General features: G+C 45.3%; 2 protein-coding genes across 3 annotated transcripts in view; both read right to left on the bottom strand.

The window, feature by feature from the left end:
• The window catches only part of TMEM121 (transmembrane protein 121), a 68278-nt gene that overhangs the window by 41871 nt on the left and 9516 nt on the right, over window positions 1-16891 (bottom strand). The gene's annotated exons all lie outside the window — the stretch shown is intronic.
• On the bottom strand, window positions 7064-8874 carry LOC148131340 (uncharacterized). Its single transcript, XM_087960964.1, is given in 2 exon segments — window positions 7064-7965; window positions 7968-8874. Coding segments are annotated over 2 exon segments (1377 nt in total). The 5' UTR covers window positions 8443-8874.

Here is a 16891-nt window from a genome sequence, read left to right as displayed (position 1 = left end):
ATTTGCATGCGATCCTTTTGTGCTGCGCGCCTTTGCGCATGCACATGCAACCCCGAGTGCACGCCCCACCCTCGTGCATGTGCTGCAGATACCTGACAATCAGCTGGCTGGCGGGAGGCACATGTGCATGTGCAGTGGATGTTCCGGGCGATGGCTTGCGTGCCAGCAGAAATGGCTCTGCGTGCCACTTCCGGCATGTGTGCTATAGGTTCACCACCACAGTTCCAGAATATGGAAGAAAAAAAGGAAGAAAACCTAGCAGAGATAATGGCAGAGGCCTTGGAGGTCCCGAAAGAAAAAATCCAGGCTGAGACAGATGAAATATTTAGGGTGCACACTAGATATGCTATGAGAAATAAATTTCCTAGAGTGGTCCACGTGTGATTTACCAAACAGGCAACAAAAACAGAGATTTTACAGAGGGCGAGAGATAATCCTTTAAAATATAAAGGGAAACAAATAATAGTTTTAAAACAAATAATGAGAAGAGTTAGAGAATTAAGAAAGGAGTATCAGTTTGTCAAAGCATTTGATTAAAAAGGGCATTAATTTTAGATGGCTGATACCAGAGGTAATATTGGTGACTTGGCAGGAGCAAAGACACAGGCTAGATTTAGTAGAGAAGGCAGAACAATTTTATGATCAGTACTTGGGGCCACAAGAAGAGGAGAAAATTAGAGAGGAAAGGGAGGTCAGATATCAAGAAGAATCCACAGGAGATAAAGATATACAACAAAAGGATTATGCAAGAGATCAGGATGAAATAGCAATAAGAGGAGCAAAGCCAAAAGAAGCGAGAGAGACAAGAATGACTAGAGCAGCAAAACCCATTTATAAGTAAAACTATGGAGGAAGAAATAAAGTTAATATCAATTAACATAAATGAACTCCGCAATAAAATGGAAAATGACTTTTAATAAATTGGAAAAGTTAAAATTGGACATAATTTGTTTACAAGAAGTTCATATTAAAAAATAACATAACAAAGTATTGGAATACTCTAAAATTGGGAAGCTATTTACCTCTTTCTCCCAACAAAGCAAAGAGGAAGTAGCGCTTTATATAAGAGACAATAAGTGCTAAACAAATATTTATGGATGAAGAAGGAAGGATTCTGATGGTGAAGATGATAAATTACAAACAGATACTTTTAGTGGCAGTATATACACCAAACAACAAGATGACTTTTATGATGAACTACATAAGAAAATAATAGAAACGGAGTATGAAAACATATGCATAGTGGGAGATTTCAATGCAATAGTGAATGCGGAATTGGACTATAAAACCATAAAAATAAATAAAAAATATAGGAAAATATTCCCAAAAACTTTTTTCAAAATGGTGGAAGAATTAGGAATTCAAGATGGCAAGAAACTCATCCTGGAAAAAATCAATATTCATTTTATTCAAACAGATGTCTTGGTCGAGAATACATATGGTGTGGATATCAGCAGAATTAATATCTAATACAAGAAATAAATATTGAAACAAGTACTTGGGCAGGGTTTTTTTATGATTTTCTTTGAAGCATGGAAGGCATTTGATAACATGAACTGGCAATTAATGTTGACACAACTAAAAGAAATGGGCTTTGGGGAGAGATTTATAAAGATGATTAAGACGATAACTATAAACAAACTTCAAAGGTGATGGTAAAAGGAGACATGACCGAAAAGGTTAATATTAAGAAAGGTACAAGACAGGGATGTCCCTTTCTACCACTGTTATTTGTATTGACACTAGAAGTATTAAATAGATAGATTAGAAAAGATAAGGAGATAAAAGGTATGGAAATAAAAAACAAAGAAAAAAGAATGAACTTCTGAAAACCAAACGTATCAAAAGGAATCCTTTATTGAGATGAGACAATTTATGTAGGAGTTCAAAGCAGTGTCTGAGGTCCCTCAGGCATACAGGGATAAGGGAGTTTAGAATCCCTCCCCTTATCTCCATGTATATTTAGTGAAATGTTAATTCCCCCCCCACCCTTTCTGTAGAAATGATCTTTTTCAGTTTCCCAGGGCATACCTAATTTCCCCCACCCCCTTTTTAGAACGAACTTTTCCAGAGATTCCCAGGACACATCTCACTGTGGAATTTTTATGGTCTTCTCATCTCCTGGCTGTGCCTCTCAGAGGTGATAGGTCCCAGCCATCTGGGATTCCTCTCTCCATTGTGCCATGTGTGGATTATACAAATTTGATATAAGATTGAATGTATTCAGGTTACATCAAGAAAGGATTTCTTTATCAGTCCCCCCCCCCCTTTTCTTCTTCCACTGAAGAAATGACAGATACACAGATCTGACATCCTGCCCTCCTTAAAAAACAGATAGGTCTACCTGGAAAAAACAAAAATCATGCATTACTTTTGCAATTCAGGATGGTTTATCAGGGTATTTTAGGTGGAACTTTCATAGTAATGTGGGTGCTTTTACGTGTCATTTGGCTACCCACTCATTTTCTGAGGAAGGAAAGTGTTTCCAAGCTACTAAATATTGTGTGGATCCACGGTGAGTGTGTGAATCAAGGATACCTTTAATTTCAAAATGTTGTTCCCCATGTACCATGATGGGGGTTGGAGGTGTGGGAAGGGGGGGTCTGAGGTTTGAAGTGATCTCCAGTTTGAGCAAGCTACAGTGAAATACTGGATGAATCTGCCTAAGTGTTTTTGGAAGTCGAAGCTCTACCGTCAATAATTCTGGAGATGGGGAATGGGCCAATAAATTTTGGTGCTAATTTATTAGAGGGTTGTAATGATTTTAAGAATTTTGTGGACAAATATACATGGTCCCCAATCTTGAAAGGTTTAGGTTTGCAACATTTTTTGTCTGCCCGAGTTTTGAAAACTGCTCTAGCTTCCTGTAAAGATAATCTTACCACTGGTCACATGACTTGTAAGTTATCCATCCACTCCCTAAGGGAGGGGATTTCAGGATCTTTGGTGGGTAGTTCCGGTATGGGGTTGAATTCTTGGCCTGTGGCTACCTGGAATGGGGTGAACCCCATGCTACTATGGACTGAGTTATTGTATGCTACCTCTGCAAATGGAAGAAGGTCAGTCCAATTGTCCTGTTGGTAATTAAGGTTTAGGTTTGCAACATTTTTTGTCTGCCCGAGTTTTGAAAACTGCTCTAGCTTCCTGTAAAGATAATCTTACCACTGGTCACATGACTTGTAAGTTATCCATCCACTCCCTAAGGGAGGGGATTTCAGGATCTTTGGTGGGTAGTTCCGGTATGGGGTTGAATTCTTGGCCTGTGGCTACCTGGAATGGGGTGAACCCCATGCTACTATGGACTGAGTTATTGTATGCTACCTCTGCAAAAGGAAGAAGGTCAGTCCAATTGTCCTGTTGGTAATTAATAAAGCATCTTAAATATTGTTCTAATACGCTGTTAACTCTCTCGGTCGATCCATCTGTCTGGGGGTGACTTGGTGACGACAACCCCTGGGTGGAGCTAACATGTCCTTCATGAGGGGGAGTGGATACATATTCTCTATGCAAATTGCATTTAATTTTTTGTAATTGACACACAAGTGTACCGAGCCATCTTTCTTTTCACGGAATAACACTGGGGCAGCTATTTTTGGTCAGGTGGGTTCAATGAAACCCCTTTTTAAATTTTTGTCGATAAATGCTCTGAGTTCTTTTAGTTCTCTGGGAGACATGCAGTACATTTGTGGTTTTGGGAATTTAGCCCCTGGTAGGATTTCGATAGCGCAGTCTGTGGTGCGATTGGGTGTTGGTTCTTACCTGATACGCCCTTTCTCGGCGAGCCGCAAGGAGCATCCAGAGAGTGGGAGGTGCTTCAGAGTCCTCTCTCACAGGCTGAGCTTCAATTGATGAACGCTCCGCCCCCTCACGTGACTCCATGCAGCGTTCCCCAGTTTTTGCGAGGACGAGAAGGAAAGGCTATGTACTCATCCTAATCAACTAGTGGATCCTTGGCCGAAACAAGATTCCCCACCAGACGGAGAAATTAGTGTGGGGCTGGATGCTCCTCACGGCTTGCCGAGAAAGGGCGTATCAGGTAAGAACCAACACCCATTCTCCCTCGAGCTGCTTGGACCATCCAGAGAGTGGAACATACCAAAGCTTGGCAGTCCTACGGGAGGGACTCCGTCTGGGCCGGAAGCCCCTCCGGGTCACTGATGACCCTCTGTAGGACTCGTCTGCTAAACGAGGCCTCCGCTGAGGCATATACGTCTATTTTGTAATGCCTAATGAAGGGAAACGGGGAAGCCCAGGTGGCTGCCCGGCATATGTCAGCAATTGGGGCTTGTGTGGCCCAGGCTGCCGAAGTAGCTGCACTCCTGGTGGAATGAGCAGTTATTCCACTGGGTGCGGGCAGGGATTGTGATAGGTAGCATCTGGAGATAGTTGCCCTAATCCAGTGACTGATGGTTGAGGGGGATACTTTGAGCCCCAATGTCCTGGGCTGAAAGGAAAGGAAAAGGGATTCCGACCTTCTCAGGGGTTGAGTGCGCTTAATGTAGATGCGCAAGGCCCATCTCACATCTAGGGTGTGCCAAAGAATTTCCCTGTCCCTCGAGGGTCTGGGGCAAAAGTTTGGAAGAACCAATTCCTGCGCCCTGTGGAAGGTTGAGTTGACCTTGGGCAGGAAGGTGGGGTCGGGACGAAGAACCACCCGGTCGGCGTGGAACACGCAGAGGTCCTTTCTGACTAATAAGGCTGCGATTTCCGAAACTCGCCGTGCTGATGTAATGGCCACCAGAAAAACCACCTTAAATGTTAAAAATTGAAGGAAGGACTCCCTTAGAGGCTCAAACGGGTGCCCTGTGAGCGAAACGAGAACCTTATTGAGGTCCCAGGTAGGATACCTGTGAACAGTCGGGAGGCACAAGTTGGTGGCACCTCTGAGGAAGGCTCTAACCCGAGAGTGGTGGGAGAGGGAACCAAAGTTGTCGCAAGAGACAACGGTTGACAGGGCTGCGACTTGTCGTCTCAGGGTGTTTGGGGAAAGCCCTTTGCACAGGCCTTCTTGGAGGAATTCCAGGACCTGAGCAATAGAGGGGGAGAGGGGGTTAACTTGGGACTCACGACACCACCTGCAGAAGCTATTCCAAGTGGCATCGTATATCCAAGTGGTTGAGGGCCACCTGGCAGCCAGAATGGTATCAATTACTTGGCTGGAGAATTTCTCTCTTCTCAAGCGGATCCGTTCAACCTCCAGACGGCTAACTGGAGCCATTGGGGTTCCGGATGTAGAAGGGGCCCCTGAGAGAGGGAAATCCTGTCCGGGGGGATTCTCCAAGGGGGCGCTACAGATAGGTTGCAGAGGTCCGCGAACCACGGGCGCCTGGGCCAATAAGGGGCCACCAGAAGCAGATCCACCTTCTTGTGGATGAGTTTTTGTATCACTCTGGGAACTAGGGCTAGTGGGGGGAAGGCGTACAGGAGCCCTGGGGGCCAGGGGCAGCATAGCGCGTTGTGGCTCTCCGACCCGTGGGAAGGGTATCTCTAGAAAAACCTGGGAAGTTGTGCGTTGGTCGGGGATGCAAAAAGGTCCACCACCGGTAGGCCGAAGATTCTGGATGCCTCCTTGAACAGGGATGGGTGGAGGCGCCATTCTGACTGGTCCACCGTGGCCCTGCTCAGCCAATCCACCTGGATGTTGGAGACTCCGGAGATGTGCTCTGCTTTTAGCGAGAGGAGATTGGACTCTGCCCAACGGCAGAGACGTTCGGCCTCCCTCATCAACTGAATAGACTGGGTGCCCCCTTGCCTGTTGATGTGAGCTTTGGCCGTGACGTTGTCCGTGAGAATGAGGACGTGATGTCCGCGAACCTGAGGGAGGAAGCTGCGCAGGGCCAGGTGGACGGCGTGAAGCTCCAGCCAGTTGATGCTGCATCTTTGTTCTATCCTTGACCATCTGCCCTGTGCCGTGAGCGAATTGACGTGAGCGCCCCATCCGGATAGGCTGGCGTCTGTGGTGAGGGTAAGCCTCTGGGGCTCCTTGAAGAGATGGCCCTTGTTGATGGCGGGGTTGGTCCACCAGAGGAGGGACGTGAGGACCTTTGGAGGTACCTTGACCTTGGATTTCGAATTGCTTCTTCCGGATCTTTGAAATGGGAGCAGGAACCACTGTAGGGATCTGCTGTGTAAACGGGCCCAGGGAACAATGGAAATGCATGAGACCATCTTACCTAGTAATTTGGAGAGGTCAAGTAAAGTTACCTTCTTTGACCGCCTAATTTGTTTTGACCAATTTTTGGATACTGAGGAACCTCTCTGAAGAGAGGAAGACCCTTTCTGAGACCGAATCGATTACAGCCCCCAGGTGAGTAATTTGAGTGGATGGAGCCAGTTGGCTCTTTTGCCAATTGATAAGGAACCCGTGGGCCTGGAGGGCGGAGAGAGTAGCCCTGGTGTCCCTCTCTGCCTGGCGCTTGGACGGAGAGAGGATGAGGATATCATCCAGATAGCAGTGGAGGCGTACGGGAAGGCTCCTGAGATGAGCCGCTAGAGCCACGAGGACCTTGGTGAAGGTCCTTGGGGCCGATGCCAGACCAAAAGGGAGGGCCACATATTGAAAGTGAAGGTTGTTGTAACAAAATCTGAGGAATTTGTGGTGGGAGGGCCAGATTGGGATATGTAGGTATGCTTCCGAAAGGTCTATAGAGGATAGCCATTCCCCCTGCCTGGTACCCAAGAGGATAGATTGCAAGGTGTGCATCTTAAACTTGCGCTGGATCAAATGACGATTAAGTCGTTTTAAATCTAAAATTGCTCTCCATCCCCCAGAATGCTTGGGAACCACGAAGAGGTGGGAGTAAAATCCCCGCCCTCGTTGGGCAGGGGGGACGGGTTGAATGGCCTGAATGTCGAGGAGATGTTGGATGGTGGCATCCATCAATTCGCGTTTGGCGGAGTCCCTTGAGGGGGGGATGTCATGAAGAAGTCAGAGGGGGCGGACCGAAACTCAAGGGCGAGACCGAACCTGATGGTGTCTCTAACCCAAGCATCGGAGGTAGATGTATCCCATTGGGCGGCGAAGTGTCTGAGGCGGCCGCCAATGGGGAGGGAGGAACGTATTCTATCTGGGACAACGGAAGGGTCTTCCCCCCGATCCCCTAATGGGTCTCTTATAGTTGCCGCCCCTTCTGCTTCTGTCACCCGTGTTGGCTCGATCCTGGGGTTGGGATCGGAAAGAGGGGGGTCTCGGGTATCTGGGCGGGAAGGGAGGCTGATAGAAGGGACGGGGGGAACCTCTCCCAAAGGGCTGAGGACCTCTTGGCTCTGACCTCCGAAAGAGGGAGGGGATAAATTTTTTCTTGCTGCGGCCCTCGACTAGCAGGGGTTCCAGAGCTGGGCTGAACAATTTGTCTCCCTTAATGGGAGCGGTGGCCAGTTTAACTTTATTTTTAATGTCCGCCTGCCAGTGTTTGAGCCAGAGCAGGCGGCGGGCAGTGACGTGTGAAGTTATGGCTCTAGAGGAAAACTTCACCGATTGATAGGTGGCGTCGGCTGAGAATTCTGCTGCTGCCACCAGCTTGGCTATATCCTGATGTGCACGTACGTTGGAGGAGGGGACGTGTTGCTTCAACTGACGAAGCCACCGGATTGAGGACCTGGTGAAAAAGGAGGCGGCCGTGGCCGATCTAATGGCCCAAGCATCGGATTGGTGGGCCCGGCGTAAAGCCAATTCCGCCCGTTTGTCCTTGGGCTTCAGCGCCTCCAAGGCCTCACTGGGGGTGGAGGAGGACGCTAGGCCCACAATGGGCTCATCAACCTCGGGGATGTCTAGAAGGCTAGAAAAGTCTGAGTCGAGGTTGAAGAATCTCTTGTCCTGGCTGGAAGGGGGGGGCGTGGAAGCCAGCTGCTTCGCCACCAGGTCTGAAAAAATGGGTGGGGCTGGGATGACTTCGGCCTCCACCACGGGCTGCTTAAATATGGAGTTCTCTGGGCCTTCCGATGAGGAGGGGGGGCAGAGGGAGACTGGGAAAGTAGGCCAGAGATGTTTTTGGCCTTAAACAGAAGGGATTTGAACATGTGTGGCTTGAACAGCCCCACAAATGCGGGTTGGTCGGGGGTAAGCCCCTCATCCTCCGACATCTCCCCCTCCATCGGTTCCGCCTCTAAAAGGGGCTCACTGTAATGCGAAGATCCCATTTGGGATTCCTCTTCCTCTTCTCTGAAATAACCGAAGCCCCCTTCCTCCTCCTCCTGGTCCCTTTCCGGAAGAGGGCTATCCCTCTGTAAGAGTACCTGACCGATAGGAGGATCCGATCTTGGAAGGGATCTGACGGACAGAGACTCGTGTTCAGGAGCCCTTGGGGAGAAGCCGGGTCTGGACATTTGTTGCAGACCCTCCACAATACCCTGGCGGATAGCCAGTTCCATCCATGCTTTGATGTGAGGTGGAACCTCAACTGTAGAAGGTTCCTCTTGGCGCAGACCAGCGGCCATAGGCATAAAGGTGGCTTCAGGTGTCCGTGTGGTCGTTGGTCCCGGGGCCTGATGACCCTGAGGTGAGCTGCACCTAGATCGGGAAGAGAGGTCTGGAGGGGGGGGGTTGAATAGAGGTGGAGGGGGTGGAAGGAGGAAGGGCTGAAGGCACCGAATGTGACTCCCTGGATCGCCTATCGAACTCCTTTTCCAACGCCTTATGGCGCCTTAAGGCGTCCCGCTGGGAGGCCTTGGAAGGTTCCTTAGCCTGCCTGCGCAAATGGTAAGACTTCAATTTAGCGTTCAGAGATGGGTGTTTAGAGGAATTGTCATCTGCCATTTTGATAAATGATAAATGTATATAGTTCACTAGAGGTGGTTGGCTCGCCTAGAGTTCGGCCTACGACAAAGGCCGGGTGATCTTTGAGCTGGCCCGCACCCCCTTTTGGAATTTAGTATATACTATGATACCAAGAAGAAAGATACTTGAAAATAGCAATAAGGTATATATATATACAAGGTATTAGATTTTTTTTTATATATAAACGTTTTTTATCTGATATTATTTATGTTTTTGATTATTATTAAAAAAAAATTCTTTTTTTAAACAATATCAAGTTAAATAAGTTGAACTAGTATAACTATACCAACAAGGAAAAACGAAAACTGGCTAGAGTAAATGTCCGAATTTGCCAAATGAACGCCTGAGGCCTGTATCAGAGAGGCCTCTAGCAGTAGACCTCCAGACAAAAACTGGAGGGGGGGATACTGCTGAGCTTCGCCCCGAGTGAGGCTGCGGGAGGTCAACAAATGTGCTTAACCAGATCGGTAATAGCAGAGCTAAAGGATTGAGCTCGTGACCCTAGGGGTCCGATGGGAGCTGGATCGACCACAGCGGTTTTCAATAGAAGAAAATGGCACCCGACCATGAGGCAGCGCCCAAAATGGCAGCCGCGAGCTAAGCTATCGTCGGGGCCTCTCGGGACAGAAGGGAGGGCTCCTCCGGCTAGCTCAGCGTGCCGAGAGGGGCCTTGCAGGAGGGAATTAGCCCTTCCTAATGATTGGCGTTCCAGGTGGGGGGAAAACCAGCAGCGCCTCTGGGCGCGAAATAATGAGCCACTGAGGCGGCGTGGAGGCAGAGAAAACGAAACTGATGGTGGGGGGGTTTAGCGCGAAAGCGCTGCGATCCCGCCCGCTTTGAGCCCCTAGGGGCGAGGGAAAACTTCCCCTAGGTCGGTACCCTTTGCGCAGGGGCTAGAAGGCTCAGATCAAACCTGTTTCCTTTGGTGGAGTAGGAAGAAATAGGAAGAAATATTGAGAAAGCTTGAGTCAGCCAAGGAGCCTTTACTGCAAACAGCCTGTCTCTCCGAGGCTGAGCAAAAACTGGGGAACGCTGCATGGAGTCACGTGAGGGGGCGGAACGTTCCTCAATTGAAGCTCAGCCTGTGAGAGAGGACTCTGAAGCACCTCCCACTCTCTGGATGCTCCGAGCGGCTCGAGGGAGAAGGGGTGGGAGTTCATCACAAGCTTCCTCACTAAATACTTGGGCCAGATCCTGCTACTCATTGTGGATGTTAATGCATTCAGCTGACTGTCCGGTCATGGCTGACTCTGTGTTCTCTGTTCCTTTCTTTATCCTTGCCTCTGAGCTATTTGCAAATACTACATCTCTCTGGAATTGTATGGTTCCTCTTCTCCAATTTATTTTTGAATTCCATTTCCGCAGCCATGTGAGACCTAGGACTAGCAGTTCTTCCATTCCTGGGGCTACAATGAATGTGAGCATGTCACTATGGTTTCCTAATCTTATTTCAATGGTTCTGTGGTAAACCTAGCTGGCTCCCCCCCACCCCGCTATAGTTCCATCTAATTGGCAGAAAGCGATGGGATTTTCCATTTCTTTCAGTTGGATTCCCAATTTCTCTGCAAGGGAGGGGTTGATTAGGCATCAGGTGCATCCTGAATCCAGCAACGCTGCAACTTCCTCCCCCTTCCCTCGGCTGGGGATAAACAGTCTTACGGGGAGAGTGGTTGGTTCAATTGGGTTGCTTACCAGCGGGTCATCTTGAGGGTTCTTCCTCTGGGTTGTGGGGGGTATCGGAATCCCACAGCTACTCGGCCTCTCAGGCCAGTCTCCTTTCCTCAAGGGCTGGATGTTCCAGGTTTCCCCCCGATGGGTGGTCTGGCTTTCTGGCAGGGGTTTTCGAATGGCATTCTGCTGCGCGGTGTCCCTCCTTTCCACACTTAAAACAGCCAGATAGTCTTGGAGTCATGGTGGTTTGGGGTTTGAAAATTTCCCATTTCCCCAGGGGTGGAGATCTTTTCCAAAACTTGCCACTGCAGTACCGGTTACGAGTCATGTCTATCTCCGCCTCCTCTGCCATCATGTACCATTCATGCAGGAGGTTTGGGGCCCCATGGGCCAGGCAGACAGCGTATAGGTTGTCATTGAATCCAAATGAACCAACAGACTAGGATATCCTCTGGCCAATCAACTCAGCCAGCCAGGTCACGAAATTCCTTGGTGTATTCAGCTACTGGGAGATGGCCTTGCTTTACGACTCTGATGTGGTCTTGGGCTTTTCTATCAGTGAAAGGGTCTTCAAAGCAGTGGCGTAGGGCCGCCATGAAGTGGTCAAGGTTCCTTAATTCTGGGGCGTTGACGTTGTGGAGCATCACCATCCATCTGGCTGCTGCCCCTTCAAGGGCCAGAGTAACGACTCATACTCGGGATCCCTGGGTTTGGAAATTCTGCCCATATTCTTGCATGTAGGTGAGGACTTGCGCCAGGAACAATCCCAGTTTCTGGGGGTCTCCATCGAATTTTACTCCCCGGGGTGGACCTTCCTCTGCAGTAGTATGTCTGGGGGTTGACCAGGGTTAATCCCCTGTTCTGGGGCATTTAGGGGTCAGGTACCTGGTATGGCTGCTGGTTCTTCAGCTTGTCTCACTGCCCAATCATTCTCAGCTGAATCCAGGATGGTGGCTCGGGTTCTCTCATTTTCTGGTTCCCTCACTCTCCTGCGTTGGCATCCTGGTGTATCCCTCACCTCGAGGTTCTCCAGGGCTTCCCTGGAGGCAATTTATGTACCGTCTCAGTCGGTCATCGGCCGGTGGCTCCTTGCCCCATCTTTCCTGATCCGATAGGGCCTCCAGCTCCAATTTCCATCTGGGTTTACGATTGCCCCGGGTGAGGGTTACTCCCTTGGTTCTTCCGTCCCAGCTGTTTCTAATTCTGACACCTATAGACCACTGGGGCTTTGTGGAGGCTTCGTAGGAAGCTTCACTATCTTCGATGGGGTGCACCAAGTCAGTATCTGGCTGGGTAACTGTTGACGTTTCCCCCCAGCATTTGGCTTCCCCTTGGTCCTGGCTATACTCAGACATTTTCCTTTCTTGCAGGGTCCCCTCAGTAGAGTGAAGGTTTTTGTTTTATTTTTTTATTTTCCTCTCCAGGCTGACCTCTATTGCAGATGCTGCTTTATGTCAGGCGACAGAACTTTTTCCCATTCAATTAACAAGAATGAACTTCTGAAAACCAAACGTATCAAAAGGAATCCTTTATTGAGGTGAGACAATTCATGTAGGAATTCAAAGCAGTGTCTGAAGTCCCTCAGGCATACAGGGATAAGGGAGTTTAGAATCCCTTCCCTTATCTCGATGTGTATTTAGTGAAACAAAAGCCAATATGTTAATTCCCCACCCCACCCCTTCTGTAGAAACGATCTTTTTCAGTTTCCCAGGGCATACCTAATTTCCCCCCACCCCCTTTTTAGAACGAACTTTTCCAGAGATTCCCAGGACACATCTCACTGTGGAATTTTTATGATCTTCTCATCTCCTGGCTGTGCCTCTCAGAGGTGATAGGTTCTGGCCATCTGGGTTTTCTCCCTCCATTGTATCATGTGTGGGTTATACAAATTCGATATAAGATTAAATGTATTCAGGTTACATCAAGAAAGGATTTCTTTATCAGTCTCCCCCGCCCCCCTGCTTTTCTTCTTCCACTGAAGAAATGACAGATACACGGATCTGACAGACTGGACCTAAGTTAATAAAAAATAAAAAAAAGAAGAGTATGCGGAAATAGCAGGACTGAAAATAGAGAAAAAACTAAGATCTTAGTGAAAAACATCACAGAAAAACAAATTAATGGAAAGATTAAATATTCAGATTACTAAAAAAGTAAGATATTTAGGAGTACAATTAACAGCAAGATGTGTAACAATTAAGGAAGACAACTATTTTAAACTGACACAACAAATTAAATTTGATTTGGAAAAATGGAAAAATTTGCAATTATTATGAATTAGGAAGAATAGCTACAATTAAGATGAATGTACTGCTGAGATTATTGTACCTGTTCCAAACAATTCTGATCAAATTGGAAAAAATATTTTGAGGATCTTAATAAAATAGTAAAATTTATTTTTCAAGTGAAGAAAGCAAGAATTATCTTTAAAATGTTATAGGATACAAGAAATAGAGGTGGTTTTGATCTACCAAACTGGGAATTATATTATCAGGCAGCGGTTTTAACATGGATGAAACAGTGGATTGCACTGAGAAACATAAGATTACTGACCTTGGAGGGATATGATTTGCAACTGGGATGGCATGGCTTTTTGTGGTATGGGAAAAGTAAGTGTTCTGACCAAGGCTTCCTGAGACAGTAACAATCACACGCTGTTCCAAAAAACCTTTTATCATTTCAACAACTGTGAATTATATGCATTAAAAGCCCATAATGAGTCCCAAATTTTTATGAATAGTCCAACAGAAGTCTGCCACAGTCTTTCAGGATAAGTCTGATAAGTACCCACCTTTATCTCCCTTGAAATACTGCCAGTGACTAAATTGCCAATTAGCTGTACAAGGCCAAACGGAGCACAAAGTCAACATAGAGCTTCAGATTTTAAACCAACCAGTACGAACAAAGTTGCTTCCTGCAAAGGCTCATGTCCCTTTGCTCCTCCTTTATGTCTTATGGGAGGGGCCAATCATCTCCAAGCCTTAGTCCTGAATTGCCCCTTTCGTCTGACTGTTCTTGCCTTCTGGCAGCTCTGCACAAGCGCGCACTGGGAACCAGCTCCCCCTGTTCCTCTGCCTCGCTGTCAGATTCTGGGGGCTCCGGAATCAGCACATAACTCTCAGATGGCCCTGGCCCCATCTGTGTGTCAGATGCAGATCCCTTGTTTGAGCCCTCCCAGACTCCAGAATTGGTCCATGTTCCTCCCCACTGTTTGACTCAAGCTACCAGCTCCGCAAGCCACCGGCAGACCACAACAGTAAGATACATGGTTACTTTCAAAGACTTTATTGTTAGTATGGGAGAAAATTAGAGAACACTACTACTTGAAGATACCAGTCTAGCTTTTGACAATAGCACTTATACATCCGAATATGATTAATATGGGAAATACTGTGAGATACAAAGATATTTTGAATGAGAAGGGTGAGCTCAAAACTAAGCAAGAATTGAATGAACAAGGGATTGAAATAGCTTAGTATTCACAATTGCAAATACAGTCTAGATATGAAAAAGATGTAAAGCTATATGGTTTTTACAAAGGATTGACAGAATTGGATAAGATCCTAATAGGAACTGATGAAAGATTGATTAAAAAAAAACTGTATAAGTACTTATTGGATATTAAATTGGAAGAAGAGCAAGTGAAAGAGACAAAGATAATATGGCCTAAAATTTTTGATTATACAATAAATAATGGCAGAAACTTTGGGATAGAAACTATAAATTAACAATCTCAGCTGCATATAAAGAAAATTTGTATAAGATGTTTTACAGATGGTATTATGCACCAGCAAGGTTGGCAAGAATGTTTAAAGATAAATCTGATAAATGTTGGAAATGCCACCAGACACCTGGATCATATAATCATATGTGGTGGACATGCGTAAAACCCAAAAAATATTGGACAAAAATATACACATGGCTGGAAAAGATGATACAACAGGATATTGATTTAAAATCTGAAATATTCTTGTTGGGGATCTTACCTGAAGTTTACAGTAAAGAGAATGTATATTTGATTATTCATGTCTTAACCACAGCTAGAATAGTATTTGCATAAAATTGGAAAAATGAAAAGATTCCTACTGATGAAAGTGTGATAAGGAAAATATTAGAATGTGCAGAAATGAACAGGTTAACACTTGCAATTAAAGAAAAGGAACAAACTGAATATTATACGATATGGGAATTGTTTTATCAATGGTTAGAGAAAAAAATATGAAAGTTAGAAACTAGCAAATAGAAAATATGCTTATAGAAGTGAACAAATTAAGATGAGGATTGCTATAAAAATTGACATTATGTATATCTGTAATAATCTGAGAGTAGAGAATTAATACCAATGTAATTATTATAGTTGGAAATTTTAACTGTTATTGCACAAAACATTGGTACCCAGACAACACACTGATTAATGATTGTTTGTATTATAAATAAAAAAAATCTTTTAAAAAACCCACAGTTTAATAGTTGGTGAGAGGTCATGCAAGCAATCATTCCCCCTTCCCAGCAGGTAGCTCAAGTCACTACCAGGGGTCAAACCAAATGTCAGGATGACCCCAGAGGGGATCAAATGACAGAAGAACTGAAGTCTGCACTCCCAGCTGACCAGTGGTTTGGTGATAACAGGGACACCCTAATCCTGAGAGATGAACTGGCCTGGAAGGGATCCAAACTGTATGTCCCCGCCAGCTTGAGACTTCAGATCCTACAGCACAGCCACAATTCCCGGTTGGCTGGCCACTTCAGATTCCTAAAAACCCTCCATTTAACCAGAAGGCAATTTTGGTGGCCAAAGATGAAAGCAGATGTAGAAGAATATGTTAAGAGTTGTGCTACATGTGCAACCATGAAGATGAGACCAGGGAAGCCCCTGGGCTGCTCCAACAAATGGCCGACCCCTGGGAGGAAATAGTCAATTTTACATTCAGAAGAAAATAGAATGATATATTTGCAATCAGCATTGATTCGTTAACAACAAATCATCTAAACATCCATGGTAATTTCATTTCATGAGAATCTGAAGGAATTACAGAATGCTTAACAATTTATAAATCTTATCTATAAAAGTCCTGTAACTTGAAAAAAATAGCAACAGATAATGGTTATTCAGATACCTTGCTTTCATGTTTAGGAAGTTCATGAGAGGTTTCATAAACATTGCTGAATAGCTGATGTTGAGTTAAAGAAAAAAGTTTATATTGAACAGCTGTACAGATTTTCAAATGTATGTTGGTGGGAGGTATACCCTGCTTACTGGTTCACACTGAACCAGTGGTTTAACAATTTTTTTCACCAGAATTAAGTCAAAGCACTCAGGAAATACAAGCAGCATCAAGAGAGCTATCACTTTTTAAAAAAATAACTAGAGCATTTTCTATTTGGAGGCTTATGGTCTCTGAATGTACCATTAGTAAGGATAACTATATGATATCTGGATTCTGCAAATGCCTCAGGATATGCTTTGGTTATATTATTGCCTCAACGTTCAAATGAGTAGAAAGTTAAATAGAAGATTTGAAGTCTCTTCAGAACACAGACAGTAGGTTTTTGCTATATACTTTATTTTTTAATATATGTTTTATTTTTATTATTCATAAACATGCTATATACTTTAATTTGCCATAAATTTGTACAAAGGAAAGAGCTTTACTAGTTACTGTATTTAAAGAAACCCAGAAGTTGTTTCTCTGCTCTTTGTAAACATTCAGAAAGGGAGTAACACCCCCCACCCCATCTCTTCAATGGGTAATATGGCATTCCCCCAATGTAACTCCCTTTTTCATGAGCCGGGAATCCCTGAGTTGGGTGACTGGATGGAGCTAAGCATTTGTTGACCAGATGCCCCTCCTGACACCACATGGATTCTCTTTCTTTCTTTCTTTCTTTCTTTCTTTCTTTCTTTCTTTCTTTCTTTCTTTCTTTCTTTCTTTCTTTCTTTCTTTCTTTCTTTCTTTCTTTCTTTCTTTCTTTCTTTCCCTTTTCCTAAGATTGAACTCTCCAGCTTTCCAAGTGGGAGGTGAGCATCTTTACCACTAGGCCACCATGCTGCTCATTCCCCCCCCCCAACTAACTATTCATGTAAAACTGTTATTTAGCTTGCCTAAGATCAGATCAGGAATGTAAAAATCCAGTAAGAGTTCCACTCTTTGATTTTCTGAGACAAAAAGTGATTTATGAATATGGATAGTCTCTCTTGAGCCAAGTTTGGTCTATATAACACATAACCATATTCACACTTGGCAACAATTCGGAAGCGATTTGCAAATTGCTACTTGCCCAGCATTATTCAACTTCCCAGGCTAATCTAGAGGCTAATCTTTACCAAGGACTAATTTAATTTGAAATAGTTTGTGTGCCTGTGCATATATATGTTTAACACAAAATCATGTATCAATATTATAGATAGCACAGCATCCTCCTTTTAATCAAGGGAGTACAGAG

The sequence above is a fragment of the Notechis scutatus genome, chromosome 3 (assembly GCF_049901735.1).
Source record: "Notechis scutatus isolate UNSWTSFEM ecotype Mainland chromosome 3, rNotScu1.2, whole genome shotgun sequence".
Lineage (NCBI taxonomy): Eukaryota > Metazoa > Chordata > Lepidosauria > Squamata > Elapidae > Notechis > Notechis scutatus.
This window is presented reverse-complemented; position numbering and strand designations above follow the sequence as displayed.